Genomic DNA, 17,538 nt, shown 5'->3' with positions numbered 1-17,538 from the left:
CATAGTTTTTTTTTTTGTCTTTCAGCTATAAAAAACTTTCAGAAAATAATAAAACCAATAGTGGTGGATTTGAATGGCTGTTCAATTTTGGTCTGATATGTTTTGAGCTCTAAAATTGTTTATATATGTGATTGTTAACAAGTCAAGACAGTCCAATGTGTTTCTACCGTAGTGCAGTTATTGATGAATCATGTAGTTCAGAATAAACTAGGCATAGTAATCATGTAGTTCAGAATAAACTAGGCATAGTGTTTAAAACTTTTAATATTTTTCTACATTTTTTGGTCACGTGTATCCCGAAATGGCAATCAAACAAGAGATTAATCTTTGACAAGTGGGAGGAGATTGGATAGTGGGAGGGGATCAACTCAATCCCCCTTAGTTTATTTCTCCATGGGGTTAACTAAACGAGCTCCGGATTCAACTAGGCTGGCCTCGTAAGGACAAAGTATGTCTCTTAGCGATGAGCAGAAAGTATGTCTCTTAGCGATGAGCAGAATCAGCCCAGCATTGTCTTGCTAACCTCAAATTTTAAGGGTATTTAAAATTTAAGGTATTTAATTGAGCACGCCCCTGTTTGTAAATCCTGATGCCTGAAGACTAAGAGAAGCTGAATATGTTGTATGCCATCAGCTAATCTCTATTATATAAAACATGAGTTAGATCTTACGTTATTTATTCTTATACTCTCCTCCTATATAGTAAAACATCTAAAATTTGAATAATTTACTCACTTTTATTATCTACCATTATTCTTCATCCTCCCTGTTTCGTTACTAGCTACGGATATAGGACCCGTTTTATTAATGAATATAAATTAAAAATAAAAAGAAAAATTAGCGGATAATCTATTCCTTATATTTTGAATTCTATCTAAAATCAAACTACGACATCTTTCCTGACATATTCATCTAGCAACACTCCTATGATACATTTACATCTATATACTTAAATTTGTAACTGATATCAGTACACTTAATATTTATATTTTCGTTACCCACATGCCATTAGCAGTTCTCTTGAAATCGACAGTTTCGGTCACCACCCCTGTTGAATTGAATTATTGATTTTAGGGGCGGATTCACCTCAACCCGTTGCAGCTCAGCCATCCATCCACCTCTGCTCTGCTCTGCTCTGCTCTGGCACACCACCCTCACCAATCCCTCTCGGGCGGCATGGCCGCCGCCCTCACCCTCGCCGCTGCCCCGCTCCTCCTCCGCGCCTCACGTTTCGCGCCGTGGGCCGCGCCGGTGCCCCGCCGCCGTCGGCTCCTCTCCGGGCCTCCCACCGCCGGAGAGCCCCCTCCCTCGGCCCCGAAGCTGGCCGACCCCCCGGGCGTGTGGGCGCCGGTACCCTCGCTGCCGTGGAGTGCCGCGGAGGCGGAGATCCTCCGCGACGTCGACCCCGTCGTCCAGCTCATCAAGGATATCCTCCACTCCGACAGGTGGGCCCCTTTCTCGGTCCACCCCTCCCCAGTTGCAGTTGCAGTTGCAGTGAACTTGGATGAAAATGCATCTGCCCAAATCGAGACCTCCTTCTTGCCTTCTAACAAAACTGCGTGCGTTCGAGCAGATACGGAGACGGCGAATGCCTCTGCCCAAAGGACGAAGATGTCGTCGTGGAGAAGCTCCTCGCGTACCATCCACACGCGCAGGACAAGATAGGCTGTGGGCTTGATGCTATAATGGTGAGTGAGCCACTACTACCACCTATTGTTGATTTTGTGTTGAAAACATGGAATTATAAATGGCACGCCTTAGAGACTTACCTAAATCTTAACAAAATGATTGACATTGTTGCAAATCTACTACTTCTTGTACAATACTAGTTATTTTCTTTTTGGGTCTGTTTTCTTTCAGTTGCTTGGTTTGGCCTTAGATTATATGATTTGTGCTGCCGCTTATCAGACTGTGGTTGACACAGTCGACTAGTCATCTCACTGTTGAAAACTTTGTCATGTGTGTAGGGGTATAACCTACTCTAGGTGCAGGAAGAAGGTGGCCAAGGGCGCCGTATCTTCGGTGGACCTGGCCTAGAGTCAAGTTAGTTAAGTTTAGATTGAGTTTGTTAAAGATTTTATCGTCAGTTAGGTGGAAAGTTATCTTTAGGTGGAGTCTAAGTCAAGTTCGTTAAGGGCGGCATTAAGCCGCGTTGATTGAATCGCAGTCTCCTTCAACCCTGCTTGCTAGTGTGGTAGCCGACCACAGCTCATAAGCCGTGCCGAAAAGGTCTAGGGCCACATCCATTGCTCACCACGGTTATCTTTTGCTATCTAATCCTCCTTCAAATATCCCAATTCATGACAATTTGGTATTACATTCCTGCATCGATTACATCATATGCTACCAAGGCTATTTGCTGACATTTTGATCAGATCAAATCAATAATAGTAGTAGTAATAACCAATATGTTATTCCAGCTTATGATAAGCCAATTGAATTCCGGTTCATAAATGGTTCTTAATTTTATCCATTCAACTCAATCATTAGAACTATGAGAACTGCAAAACTATATAAAAAGAGAACTGGTTGGGTATGCTCATTTGCCCGTATGAGCAGTAACTCCCTCACTTCTGTAGACTCAGCCTCTGCCCATGGGAAGTGCTCACATAAACTCGTTATGTAAGACGAGATAAAACCCGTTTCTAAAATGGGTTTTTATGAGGGCATCCTAAAATGAATTGGATTGATTCTATATTAAAATTCATCTTCCTTCCAGGTTCAAGCGATACTGTGTATTGGCATTGGCATTTATATCATAGTGGGGACATAGTCATTGCCATTGTACGACAATAATGATTACATGATTGCTTCCATGGAGTGGATGCATTTTCTCAGCCAAAATATTTTTTTGCTTATAGTTTACTGTATTATGAAGCTTTTGTACTGGATCTGAAGAGCTGGGGGAGTAAATTCTATCTTATGCGAAATTACTCTAGAATATAATAGGTTTAGGACACTTTACACATACTTTATATATGGTATCCTTGACGGCAAAATCCAAGTTTATACTTATAATTCAAAACTGTAAATGAAATTGATTCTCTAACTTGGATCGTCTTTCAAGGTTGATAGGCACCCTGAGTTCAGGAAGTCAAGATGCCTTTTTGTTGTTCGCACGGATGGTGTTTGGATTGATTTCTCATACCAGAAGTGCCTCCGTGCATACATCCGAGAAAAGTATCCGTCCCATGCTGAGAGATTTATACGAGAACATTTCAAGCGAACATGAAGGAAACTGTAATCAGTTATACAATGGTATTTATGAGTTTCAGAATAGCTTCTGTAAATTATTGAGCCTCAGGGTCTGTTGGTTTGTTTCTCACTTCCTAGTTTGCATGTATAACCGAAATATGTAGAGCATGGGCACATTAACATAGAAACCTTTGCATTTTATCAAGGAATGCATGCAAGGTTAAATGGTTCAGAGGAGCTGATGTGAATAGGTGATTGTAGACGTATATAAGCTCCTAATAATTCAGAAACGGCAGAGTCCACAAAATGCTTCAGAAGCAGCCGATATGATGAGGCACTTTGTCATAGGAAATTACTATTGAACCTAACAGTCTTGTAAACCCTTGCAAGGCACCTTTTGCAACACATACCAATGCAACCGCGACGTTTATTCGAACTTTGAGCAACACAAATATGCATTGCTAAAGGGGTGTTCTTCTTGTATACCCTTAATATCAGCTTTTTTGGAATTTGTTAATCCAATCTTTAGTTACTTTCTTATGTTATGAGTTACTTTGAAATCTGCACCGAAATTAGTTTTACCTTGTGTTCTGGACGGTTTGAATTCTAATGAACTTGAGAGCTATCATGTTTCCTCATTTAAAACTAGCTTATGTTGCTACACAGAGCATTCTAATGATTGAACTGTCTTTTGGACTGTTTTGTGGATCCTTAATAAAGAAAGCATAGGGGTTGTTGCCCTTGGTTCAAACACATAATATGAACATACTTTTGCCTTTTATTTAATTCCAGTGCACTTTCTGAATTATTTATACATAAAGGAAATACATTATGTCCTCTTATAACTTATAAGCTCTTAACAGCACTCTATAGATAGAAGATCAGAATGGTTGGTGAATCTGTGACGTTAGATTTGTGTACATACAACGATACACTTAGCTTCACTGCATTGCTGATAAATAGCATGCTTCCTCAGCTCGTGTCTTTCTAATATATATATGTAATGCCGAGGGCAAAGTTCAAATCGAAACCTAATGTAGGGTGGAAGAAGAGAGGAAGATGCATTCAGAACGGGAGGTATCACGAATGGAAACTAAAGATGGAGAGGCGTGGATGTGGAGACTGCAGACCGGATAAGCGCAGTCCATAGCGGAACTGTAGAATCAAGTGATATGTTCAGCGACATCTAAGAAATGGTGCAGGAAGAAGTGCACAAATAACGAAACAATTTGTAAATTGAACCTCGATATGCTTTGGTTTTCCGGGATTTGGGTTGCTTCAATTGCACTACAGCATATTTCTTCAGATAAAATTGTTCGGCTTATGTATGAGCTAATTAGGTTTCAGCTCAAGTGTTCTTAAAGGGTCAACAAGGCGTGCTGGGGGTGGCAAGGTATCATGTCGCCAGCGGCGGGCCTAACATTTTAATAATAAATGTACATAGCTAAAAAAATTAGATCATAAAGAGCTAATTGGGTTTTGAGATAATGGAGTGTGGTAGGGACTAGTACGAAAATGATTAAGTGAGTATGAATGATTTGTTGAGGTAGAATATAGCACGTAATTTTGAAATTTTAACAATTATTGACATCTACAACTATTACATATGATATGTAGTCAATTTTTTTTTAAAATAATTTAGGTATACATGTGTACACACATGTCCTAACTTAGGCCCACCACTACACGTCGCAATAGAGAGGGAGTAGGGGAGGCCGCGGCAACAACATGGGGAAGGGAGGTAATATCAGGGAAGGAAGATGGACGATAAACACGATGGAGGATGACAAACTGATGAACATCAGAAGATAGATAGATCAAAGGCAAAAGTATAAATTCAGGGTATTTTTCTTTGTGCCGGTCTTGATGGTTAATGGAGAAAAGACTAGATTACTATAGTATAATGTCGTATTATTAAGAGAGATTAATGAGTATTTACTTAATATATAAATTCAAAATTTCTCAAACTTGCTTTGCATATTAGAGGAAAAATTTCTCATGAGTTAGAGAATCCCATTGTATGAGTTAATTAGCGAAGTTGCCAAGTGGTCAGACCATTTTCTAGCTGGTCACACCACTTTTTGTCCAGTAAGTTCCCGTTGGACCTCTTTCTAGTAAGGTCACACCACTTTTCATCCCGCTTTCAGGGGTGATCAGACCGTTTTCATCGAAAGGAACCAAAAATCGGTACAGCAGTTTTGATTTCGGTCTGACTGGTTTACACTGACATGTACATTTCGAAGGCAACGATAACATTTGGGGATAGCATGTAAATACACCATGTCCACCATATTTGGTTTTATATTTTTATCAGATTCAGAATAAATACGGAGATTCTCAAATATAAATACGGAGTGAATATGAATCAAAATGAATATGATCATGGATATATTTTTTAGAACAAGAAAATCTCTTAAATTATTCATCCGATCGACACAAAAATACACAAATACTTAAGATTATAAGTTCAACGATACTTAGATATAGGGATAGACCTACGGATCTAGCACGGGTTAATAGATAGCACCTCTCAAACCCATATAGCACTCCCTCTCCTCAAAGTGGCAAAGCCTAGTCCATCTGTGCAAGTCTACTCCCTGCTCTGCTCTGTGCCCGACTGCCCGTGCAAGTCTGCCACCGCCTCACCCACCAGCGAGCATGTTGCCACCCGTCGCCCACCTGTGTCCCTTCCGTTGTAGGCGGCACCCTCCTCGGATCTCGATGTTGGTTGGCGGTGGGCTGTCTTGGCAGCTCCCTACCTCCCTCCCTTGGTGGCACTGTCCCGCAGGTTGCAGCCTGCGCCGTCGGCACACCACGCCTGTGCCCTAAGGCAGTGAGGTTCCCTTCTTAGCGCTGGCCTTGCAAACTCCCTTCTGGCCCTCCGCTAGTCCACCCTTCCGCCCTCCGCCCCGAGCCCCTGGTCAGCACCACCCCTGCAGGCTCCCGCTCCCCTCTGGCCCTCTACAGCTCTACTGATCTATATTGATTCAGGACTTTCATGTTGCACACATTAACTCATGAGTCATGATTCATTCACGTACTATTTTGCTCAGCATCCCGTTGATGATATTTGGTATGATTTAAATCAACTATGGAATTAGTGTGTGATTGTGTTTGTGAAATGTGAATGCTCTTATGCTCTAATTCTAATATAGTCTCATAATTTTAATGCTTAGAAATTAGCATCCTCTTTGTTGAGATCCTGGGTCCGCCACTGTCGATGGTGCCGTGGTGCGGCGTCTGCCTTGATGCAACAGCTCAGTAGTTGTAGTGTACTATACAGTTCACAGTTGAGCGGTTGCAGTCTGTACTGTTGTGCTGTAGAGAACAGAAAACAGGCAATGCCGTAGTGGAGTAGAGATAATTTGTTTAATTGCAAATCAATTATAATATAACTTGAAACTAATCAATTATAATATAATCTGAAACTCTAATAGTTTGTTTAATCAGATATTTGGTGATATTGTAGGGATTTAAAGATTCTCGAATCTGGTGAGTGTCTTAGACCATCTTTAATAGCTTTTCTTCGCGAGTCTCGTTTCTTTTATAAAAGGATTCTCGTTTTCTTTAGCGGTCTAACAATTTCCCTTAATGATTTACTTTACGAAGGGATTCTCTCTTCTATTTCCTCACCTTGAGATTCTCTTTTATTTATCTTCACGAATACCTTTAAAAAGAAGCTATTAAAGATGAGAGAAAATAAAAGATATAAGAATGAAAAGGATAATCAGAAGAGAAACGAAATGAAAAAAAATGGATTGGAGATGGTCTTACAGCTTGATGCCTGAGTGCGCCACTGTGGTCTGAGCACTTGATGCTTGAACTGACTGCTCGTCTGAATTGTCTGAATGTAGTCCGAGCTCTTGATGCCTGCGTCTCTTGTCTAGTTGTCTGAATATTGTAGAGATTTATCTGATATTCTGATTATATGATGTTGTACAGATTTAGAGATCGAGAAACATTTTTAAAAGATGTCTAGAAACGTTTAATAACTAAAGAAAGCGATGTTGAGCAAAAGAGAGTATGTATTTAGCTAAATATGGATGATATTGCTATTGATCTGGGCTACCAAAGCCAATTGAGCAAAAGAGAGCACGTGGAATGTTTTGTTTTTACTATTTATATTTTGATCAATTGTCTAAGTATTTTATCTAAGTACAGTACAATTTTTTATATACTTTATCTATTTTTATTGGTGACATTGTATTTTTGGTAGCACATCTTTAAATTGAAAACCGATAAAAAAAAACTTGATTAAAAATTAGCCCCCTTTGGTTTGAATCATGAGTCCGTCGCTGCTTAGATGTTTAAAAGTACAAATTGAGTGACCAACCTCCACATTGCCATTCTTCTGTTTCCTCCCAAATGTCCTCCACCTCCACATCCTCATCAATATCCCAGTTCTCTTGTTCCTACAGGTTTTAGTTCAATAAAATCTAATATGGTAAAAATGGAGCGGCCAGCTTCCACGTTATCATGATTCCATTTCTTCCGAAAAGTCCTCCATCTCCACGTCCGTATGTGTGCATGTGTGAATGTATCACGAAACAAACTTATCTTTTTTATAATATGGGCTAGTTTTGTGATAATTTAGGCAAAGTTTGTGTATTTTTTTGAAAAAATATTTTTGCTACAATTTTAACCAAAATAATTGTAGTTATCTAAATTTACTCATACAAATGCTTTCATGTACATAGGCTGAGCAGTCCAGCTTATAAGGCCCTCCGTAGCGGTGGAGCAATGACTGATTTTTTTGTTGGGTCCAAGTAGATCGATAAGCATTGAGCACCTCATCTCACAGCGGGTGCCGCCGCTCATGGGTCCCACCAAGAAAATAAAAATGATATATCCTCTTCTTCTCCCCGAACAAGCCTTCCATTTCTCTCACCGCCTCTCCTGAGCTCACACTGCATGCAGCTGAAAAAGGACGAGCGCTGCAGCTTCAATCTAGCTACCAGGCGCCGGCGAGGTTGCCGATGGGGTCGTACGCGATGAAGGATATTCGTTACTATCTGTATTATATCTGTAAAATATATAAGTTACGATAAACCTATTCTACCTTCATCGTCCATCTAAATTTATCAAACGATCACTATTTAAAATTAAATCTTATTCCTTATTTAAAAATATATTTAATCTCCTATTATTTATGTGGTATAAACATTCATACCAGTTTACTTACCTAAAAATAAATTATTTTCATGTCATAAAACTTGCTTTTGATCAACTTAGGTGTAGTTTTATTTATCTTGTATCTTGCTTAGCGACCAATAGTTTTTAATTCCGCAATTAGAATCAGTTTTATAGCTCAGAGTTTTTAGAACTGTCTATTCACCTCTTTTTTATCAATATTCTTGATCCTACGTAGTGTCCTTTAACAACAGTAACGGTTATAAAATATGATAATTGGAATTTGATGGATACGATAATTCGGGTAGCACAATTTTTGGAGCATGTTTTTACAATGCTTATTTTCTCACCAAGTCTCTATATGTACTAATCCATTTGGCCATTTCAAGGTTGTTGAAGCAAAGGAAGTTCATACACATATATTGTAGAGTTTTAGTCACCACTTTGAAACTATTTAAGATCAAAGTAATTAGGCATAAGATTAAGGATTAATTATTACTAGTTAGGCCTATGTTAACAGGAGTTATTGTATCATATTTGCTATCGATTCAATTGACATGTTCTCATTGTTCTATCATGATTGCTACTTGGCGTCTACCTATAACCCCATTTTGTAATATGTTGTGTTTGTATCTGGTTGTGATAAATTGTAGGAATACACTCGAAATTTGACACAATGCGGAGATTATGGCTAAAGCTACAAGATTAGAGTAAAGGAGGAGATGTCCCATGGTTAGCAACAACATATGAGCTGATCCAGACCCGCATGGAGAAATTGGGCCACTTTTAGCCCAGCCCAGCATGGTGCCACAGTGGTGCACGGCGCAGAGACTAGCATGGGCTTCTCAGGTCATCTTGCAAAGGTGGTTCACCCTAACTTGAAGCTTCCAGAGCCCTGCGACTTTATCCACCTTTCCAAGAAAGGATCTCGTTTGGCAGACGATAAATGGAGGACCTTACCCCACGGTGACAACATCGAGAATTTTTGTGGAGAATAGGTCAAATTATGGTCAGACACAACAAACCTCCGCCCTCAGTGAAACTGAAGGCGACCCCGTGAAGGACAGAGTAGTGCCACCCGACATAACCCTTGGTTTTCGCGCAACACCATTACTTTGGCGGCAGGCTAAGCATCTCCCTTTGCGAGGATTTTTGATTCCCAACACATCTAGACATGTATTCGCAAGGTATTATGGGGGTAATATCTATGTTATTCTCTAGGGTTGTCGGGGATTTTTCCATGTAAACTCTGAGATGATTTTGATTATCTATTTGATCTATTTAGTCAACGTGATGTGTGCTTAATTGTTGTATATGTGACGCTTAGATCCATCTTTATTGACAACATCTTGATAATGCGCTTATAGATGATCTTGGCATAATCTACTACATGACGTGAAACTAGGAAGACCTCTTCATTTGTGACATAGCCACTAATTAATCGTACTTAACATATCTTGATCTAATCTTTGTATGCAAGTGAATCTTACCCTAGAGAAGACCGCCTCTCATAACCTTTCATGGCCCTAAAAGCTCTTTATGTGAATCTCTAATTTACTTCACTTCATAATCAATCATCATCCTTGTTGGTAGTAATACTTAGATAGCTAATACTTGAGGCATACTTACTCCTTGAGATCGATAAATATGGGAATACTCTAAGGAAAAAACTACACTAACTCATGCACTTGCGGTTAAATAAATTGTGAGTGTATCTAGTGTCAATAAGCTTTTCTAGCGCTGTTACTAGGGAACAAGCCATTTCTTCATTTCAGCATATCCAGTGACAATGTGTGTCGTGGAGATTTTAGATATTGTTAGAGACGTAGACTGCTATGTGAATGTTTTAATTTCTTATAAATCTTGTTTTAATCAGCTGAATAAGTTTTTCAACGTTGAAGTTACTGAAAACTATTTGAGGCCATCAATTAGAGGTCATCATTGTCACATGAAAGATTGAATGGTCTAGCCACTATATGCATTGAAGTTAGTGACGACTTTGTCTTTAGAAATATCAGAATAAATTTCTCAATATGATCACTCTATTAATAACTTATTGGACATGGGGTATATACTATATTCGATGATGACTATTGGATGACTGCCATATCCAGACACCCCAGGGTTTTCTGTGATTCTCGGAGCATATCTCTATCTTTGGGAAGGGAGTCCCTAGATAAATGAAAACTACCTATAGGTACCCATAGTATCCCTTAAACAGGGAAGTTTATCATGAAGGAAGAAAAACCCTTCTAGGCAGATAGTCGGGGGGGGGGGGGGGGGGGCTTAACAAATACTTGGTACTGGAAATTGAAAATGGCATATTGTGTACATTCTAAAAACCAATTCTAACAAGAAGGAAAGGGTCATTATGTTGCGAACACGGGGTTACAAAAAAGCTCTTTATCGCCTTCCACGAGTGACTGGGCACTATGACACCTTCCACTCAAGCGGATCTAAGGTTAGCCACAATAAGTGCTATGACTAGTCACTAACACGTCCTGAACTAATCGAAGGAAGAAGTCAGCAAGGAGATCATGATATGATGTCGAATGCATCCAACACCGAGTACTCCCACCAATGTGAAAAGTGTTCGAGATAACAAATCCTGACAAGTTTAACAAAGCTACCAAGTTCTTTATAAAAGTCTATAGGATAAAAAGTCTACCATGTGGACCCATTGCGTACAGGAAAGCCATGGCCGGCTCAGTCACCTCCTCCACCTTCTGAGCCGATGACTAGTCTAACTCCTCACCGAAGCCATCATGGAGAATATCGATGTTGATGTTCAGGTAGTAGGCCTTCAATATGGCCAGCATAAAGGCGACTGCTTGCTCCGCACTATGCCTAGCTTAGCTTGAGAGGTGCTCAGCCACTTTCCCCTAGAGCCCCATGTTAGGGGGAAAATAAGCCAGCCTGAGGATAACAGTTGAAGATCACCATCCCGGTCCCTCTGAACCCTCTGCTAGAAGCTCAATCTTTGATATCATCAGATCCTTTCACGGTACCCCTTCGCACCTACAAAGCCTTCCCTTGGCTCCGCCGGTTCAACCCCCTGAAGCTTTCCAAAACACGGCCTCTCGAAGCCTCAGTCCTCCAAAGCTTCGGCCTCCCAAAGTCCCGACCCTCCGGGGTCCTGCTTCCCAACGCCTTCACCTCCCTGTTCTGTGCCTCCCAAGGCCCTCGCCTCGGGATGATCAGGCCACCTTCCTGAAGGTAGCAGGGTGAGTCAACAGGCTCTGCGAAGATCTGTCGGAAGGGGAGCACCGGTCGTGCTTTGCCTACCAGGAAGTGACTGGCATTAAAGGCCTAGGCTAATGGGCGTCACTCTGGCACACTGGTGTGATGAGGGTTATCCTGACACCCCTGATAGTGCTGCGCCGGGGCACAATTGGCGACCGGCTCGCCCCCTTCAGGGGGCAGGCACTATGATAATTACCACGGTGGATATTTATCTTCCGACAGGATAGAAGGTAGTTATCCGGGATAAGGTTCAGTAATTTAGCTGGATCCCGAATATTTATACATTATGATAACTTGTATGCTAAGCTACGTATGGCCCTATAAATAGGAGGCCATGGTCCTCCCCGAGGGGGGACCCAACAGAACGGCAAAAACAGAAACACACTACAGCGAATACTGTGAACTCCCCTCCCAGGGTGACACATCTTTCTATCATCAATATATTTGTGATGTTCCTTCCTCTCAAACTTCATCTCTAAGCTTGAGTGTCCTCCTTAGAAGAAACTCTTGCTGTATTTGCTGGGGCAAGATGAACTCTTGCTCCAACAGCGCGCCGTCCATGGGGACCTGAACACAGAAGTGCTAAGAGAGGTAGGAATCTACCAGGAAAACCACCAAAGAATCGGCTAAAGCCGCCATACCCACCATTGCGAGCATGCAACCCTAGGCATGGCTACCTCAGCCATATGCACCGTATGCATGCTCCAGCCCCGATGTCGTATGGGACGGCGTTCCTCCGACCTTGGCCAACTCAGACCCCTGGGTTGGTACAGGAACCCCAGATGGCAAGGAGGCCTTCCCGCTTTTGCGCGACGAAGACCTCACCGCCTCAGGAGAGGACACTGCTGAAGCGACAGCCAAGCAGGCTGCCTTCAAATGGTTCTGGGCGGTCCAACCCAAGAGTGCTCCTAACTGGGCGTGGTCCCCAGGCGTCCCCTTCGACCAAACCTAGGATACCCCGAGCGAGCCAACATCTTCGGAAAGTCTGTCCACTCAGTGCCCTCCTTGGGCCCCTCAGGTGAAAGAGGGTTCCAAGGAGACAAAGGGCTCAGGGGTGCGCGGACCCCGCCAGCGCCTCCGGTGCCGCAACACCATCCGCGCACAAAAAACCCTAAGCCCACCTCATCCGGTGAGGCATAGTCAGAATCACTTCGGCTCTAAAAGCCGGTTCACCGGGCAGCCCCGATGGTCTCCCAAAGAGAAAGGAGCCCCTGAGGAGACCATCGACCCTCGGACACACCGCCTTTGACCGCGACCCTGACGACAACTCTAAGCTCCAGCGCCTCCGGAGGCACACGGGTTGCATCTTGCACAGACCAGAGCACGGCCAGGACACCAACGACTGCCGCACCCTCATGACCTTCCGGGAGGAATACCTCGAAAGGCAAGCAGAATACCTGGTCGAAGAAGGAGCGGGCGAGGGACGACGTAGGGTTCGGAGGCCTAGGGCAAACTCCCAGGAAAATCCCCAGCCCCTCAACCCTGCACCATCACTACCAACCCTACTACCAATGGTACCACATCCAGCTACAAGAACTGAGTTGGGGACACACCATTGCCAGGCTCCGGATGAAATACCTTTGGAGCTGGGTGGCGGCTAAGGGCCGAGGGGGTCACAGACCCTCTCTTTCTCCTGACCTTCGGCTTCACCTCCAACATGCCGTCGCCAGGCTCCGGGCAGTTTACCTCTGAGGCCGGGCAACAGCTAAAAGGCTGAGGGGGTCAAGCACCGCCTCTCCGGTCCTAGCCATAGGCTTCAAAGTCACCAAGTCTCACAATAGAGACCTTATTCCTACAAAAGTACGCCCCATGTTAAAAACTACCAAATAGTTTACCTAGTGATCCGTCTTTCATACGGCAAGGTTAGAGCCTGTTGAAAGCCTCCGACCTTAATGCTAGGAAGTCTTTTTCAATAGATAGCCACTAGGTAGAAGCAGTAGAATTTAAGTTACATTTTCACTTATCATGAATAGTTATATCACTTAGCTTTGTTTTACACTACAAATAGCTTCTTACTGCCAACAGTAGACTGCAAAACTTAGCTAGTATAACCATGCAAAATCCCTACACTCTCGCAAATGCATCATGCCTAGGTCACCTGGGGGGCGGGTCTGCTCAGGTTTCCTGGAAGGCATTTTGCGACCTCAGAAGTGTAGTTGCCACGTATCAAGGGATTTTCTTGATAGACCGTGTTGCTGCACCACTCGTAGGACATCTTCGGGTGACGTGACAAGCCCACGTACCGCGGATGTCGTATGCCTAGGTCAACTGGAAGGCAAGACTACCTAGATTTTCTGGAAGGTATTGCGTAGTCTCGGTAGACAGTGAGGCCCACACACCGCGGGCGTCGCTTATGCCTAGGTCACCTGCAAGGCAGATTATGCCCAGGGTGCCCTGGAAGGCATTTGCATAGCCTCGGGTGTCGAAGAAACGCCCCGGGGGATGTCCCCGGTGGCGGAGTTGCGGTGCTCCGAGGAATGCTGTCGCAAGGAATCCTCGTTGCACGATATGCCTACACATCGTGGGCGTAGCATGCCTAGGTCACCTGGAAGGCAAGACTGCCTAGGTTTCCTGGAAGGTATTGTGTAGCCTTGATAGTGTGTCGATGCCGGTTATCAAGGGACTTCCTTGGTAATGTAGTTGCGGCGCCCTCGGGGGATTTCTCCGGAGGTGTGACAAGCCACACACCAGTAAGCATCGCTTGCCTAAACCCAAGGTCACCTGAAAAGGTTTCCCGGAGGGTAGGCTTTGCCCTGGTAGGAAGTGGAGCCTACACACTGCGGGCGTAGCATGCCTAGGTCACCTGGAAGGCAAGACTGCCCAGGTTTCCTGGAAGGTATTGTGTAGCCTCGATAGTGTGTGGACGCTGCATATCAGGGGACTACCCTGATGTGAGGATGCGGTGCTCTGAGGAATGCTGTTGCAAGGAATCCTCTCTGCATGACATGCTTATATATCGTGGGCGACACTTATGCCTAGGTCACCTGCAAGGCAGACTATGCCCAAGGTGCCCTGGAAGGCATTGCACAGCTTCAGTCATATAAATGCCACGCGCTAGGGCACATCCTCGGTGGACAGTGTTGCGGTGCACCCCGGGCGTTTCCCTCGGAGCACGACATGCCTACACACCATGGGCATAGCATGCCTAGGTCACCTAGAGGGCAAAATCGCCTAGGTCTCCTGGAAGGTACTGCGTAGCTCCGATAGTGTGTATGACCATTGGCATTAATGCATGCCAAGGAGTCTTACCAAACCTCCGACAAAAATGGAGAGTCTTACCAAAACCTCCGACAAAAACGGAGAGTCTTTCAAAACCTCCGACAAAAACGGAGAGTCTTTCCAAAACTCTGACAAAAACGAAGAGTCTTACCAAACCTCCGACAAAAAACGGAGAGTCTTTCGAAACCTCCGACAAGAACGGAGAGTCTTACCAAACCTCCGACAAAAACAAAGAGTATTTCCAAACCTTCGACAAGAATGGAGAGTCTTACCAAACCTCCAACAAAAATGGAGAGTCTTATCAAAACTCCGATAAAAACGTAGAATCTTATCAAAACCTCCGAAAAAAACGAAAGTCTTACAAAAACCTCTGGCAAAAACGGATAACCTTACCAAACCTCCAGCAAAAAGGAAGAATCTTACCAAAACCTCTAGCAAAAACGGAGAATCTTACCAAAACCTCCGCCAAAAATGGATAATAATCTTACAAAAACCTCCTGAAAAAACGGAAAACCTTACAAAAACCTCCGGTAAAAACGGAGAGCTTTATCAAAACCTCCGGTAAAAACAGAGAGCTTTACAAAACCTTCGGTAAAAACGGAAAACCTTACCAAAACCTCTAGTAAAAACGGAGAGCTTTACAAAACCTCAGGTGAGAACATAGAGCTTTTGCAAAACCTCCAGTGAGAATGGACAACTCTACAAAAAACCTCCGGTAAAAACGGAGAACTTTACCAAACCTCTGGTAAAAACAGAGAGTTTTTCCAAACCTCCGCACGACAGAGAGCCTTACAAAACCTCCGCACCATGGAGAGACTTCCGAAAACCCCCGCAATGGAGATGTTTCTTCGAAAACTCCGCCGAGCAAAAAGATTCTGAAAAGACCTAGCAAGAAAGGAACCCTGGCATCTTGAAGGCTAATGCCTCCATGCCAAAAGGGTACAAAACCCGGTAGTCTCCAAAAAACACCGCACACCAATCGAAAAGGTACCAAGATCCCCCTCCCTACAGGGGAAGGTATGATCACGTGACTCAAACACGTATGGTAAAAGGTAACAACATTACCCTACCATCTCCTCCGAAAACACATTTTACATGTTATTTTATGAGGGTTATACTAACATTCAATAAAAGCCCGCGCCTCATGGCACGGGAAACATAGTAGAACCCCCGACTATCCATTGTAGAGATAGCAAGGTCGGGCAATGGCTAAGGGCTGAAGGGGTCACAGACCACCTCTCCCACCTAGCCTTCGGCTTCGCCTCCGACGCACCGTCGCCAGGCTCCGGATGGAATACCTCTGGAGCCGGGCAGCGGCTAAGGGTCGAGGGGGTCACGGACCCTCTCTTCCACCCGGCCTTCAGCTTCACCCCCAACACACCGTTGCCAGGCTCCGGATGGAATACCTCCGGAGCCAGGCAGCGGCTAAGGGCCGAGGGGGTCACAGACCCTCTCTTCCGCCCGGCCTTCGGCTTCACCCCCAACGCACCGTCGCCAGGCTCCGGATGGAATACCTCCGGAGCCGAGTAGTGGCTAAGGGCCGAGGGGGTCACGAACCCTCTTTTCCGCCTGGCCTTCGGCGTCGCCTCAAACGCACCATCGACAGGCTTCGGATGGAATACCTCCGGAGCTGGGCAGCGACTAAGGCCGAGGGGGTTACGGACCCTCTCTTCCGCCTGGCCTTCGGCTTCGCCCCCAACGCACCGTCACCAGGCTCTGGATGGAATACCTCCAGACCGGGGCAGCGGCTAAGGGCCGAGGGGGTCACGGACCCTTTCTTCCGCCCGGCCTTTGGTTTCACCTCCAACGTGCCGTCACCAGGCTCCAAATGGAGTATCTTCGGAGCCGGGCGGCGGCTAAGGGCCAAGGGGGTCACGGACCCTCTCTTCCGCCCGGCCTTTGGCTTCACCTCCAACGCGCCATCACCAGGCTCCAGACGGAGTACCTCTGGAGTCAGGCAGTGGCTAAGGGCCGAGGGGGTTGCGGACCGCCTCTTCCGCTCGGCCTTCGGCCGCGCCTCCGAAACAACATCGCCTTCAACCTGAGTAGTTGCTAAGGAATCCAAAGGGTCAAGGACCACCTCTGGAACTCATCTCCAAAGGTTCCAGAGGGGCTTTGCTGAGCCGGAAATCTGGAACAAATCAGGAAGGAGTACGCAGTAACCAGGCCCGAGGAGTACGCAGTAACCAGGGACGACGAGATCGCCACTACTTCACCCGGTTCTCCTTAGTTACCCTACGTATCCACTGGTCATTAGAGAAACTAGCCATCGCCTTCGAAAGGGACGAAGAAGTACGGTTTGGAGGCATGAAAGCACACACACACACGGCCACCCGTTCGAAAGGTCCTCTCACATTACTATATGGAGGGAGACACGACTGTTCCCAAAGATCCATGTTATATTATGAACAACCACTACATCCAGGGGATACAAACCAAAACTACCATACAGAAATTACCACGAAGAAGATGGATCCCTACGGAGCAAAACAATGCGAGAAAGAGTAGAGGGTGACTAAGTCCAACCGTGACATGGATATATCACGGCGTCACCAAGTACGTCATCTCGGTGACCGCCTTCACCTCCTACAAGTCCCGGCAGGGGCCACGCATGAGACAGCATACGAGCCTCATCCGCGGCCTGCCATTGCAGAAGCAGATACAGTAGCTAGCTCCCGAGTTGCTGGAGGACGCTGAGGAGTCCGAGGAAGTCATCGGCGAGGCCCTTACCCTCACCTTCCCAGCCTCTTCC

General features: G+C 44.8%; 1 protein-coding gene across 1 annotated transcript; it reads left to right on the top strand.

Moving 5' to 3' along the window:
• Window positions 1-1,063: 1,063 nt before the first annotated feature.
• Window positions 1,064-3,426, top strand: LOC133896421 (protein DCL homolog, chloroplastic-like). The gene is made up of 3 exons (XM_062337021.1): window positions 1,064-1,444; window positions 1,573-1,687; window positions 3,067-3,426. The coding sequence occupies exons 1-3, from the start codon at window positions 1,176-1,178 to the stop codon at window positions 3,229-3,231; spliced, it is 549 nt and encodes a 182-aa protein (XP_062193005.1). The 5' UTR covers window positions 1,064-1,175; the 3' UTR covers window positions 3,232-3,426.
• The last annotated feature ends 14,112 nt before the right edge of the window (window positions 3,427-17,538 follow it).

This window comes from Phragmites australis, chromosome 16 (genome assembly GCF_958298935.1).
Source record: "Phragmites australis chromosome 16, lpPhrAust1.1, whole genome shotgun sequence".
Lineage (NCBI taxonomy): Eukaryota > Viridiplantae > Streptophyta > Magnoliopsida > Poales > Poaceae > Phragmites > Phragmites australis.
This window is presented reverse-complemented; position numbering and strand designations above follow the sequence as displayed.

Excerpts from the sequence above, each read along its gene's own strand:
- LOC133896421 (XM_062337021.1), top strand. The coding sequence starts at position 1,176 with ATGGCCGCCGCCCTCACCCTCGCCGCTGCCCCGCTCCTCCTCCGCGCC. Across the intron at positions 1,445-1,572 it reads GATATCCTCCACTCCGACAG|ATACGGAGACGGCGAATGCC; the intron begins GTGGGCCCCTTT and ends GCGTTCGAGCAG. Across the intron at positions 1,688-3,066 it reads GTGGGCTTGATGCTATAATG|GTTGATAGGCACCCTGAGTT; the intron begins GTGAGTGAGCCA and ends TCGTCTTTCAAG.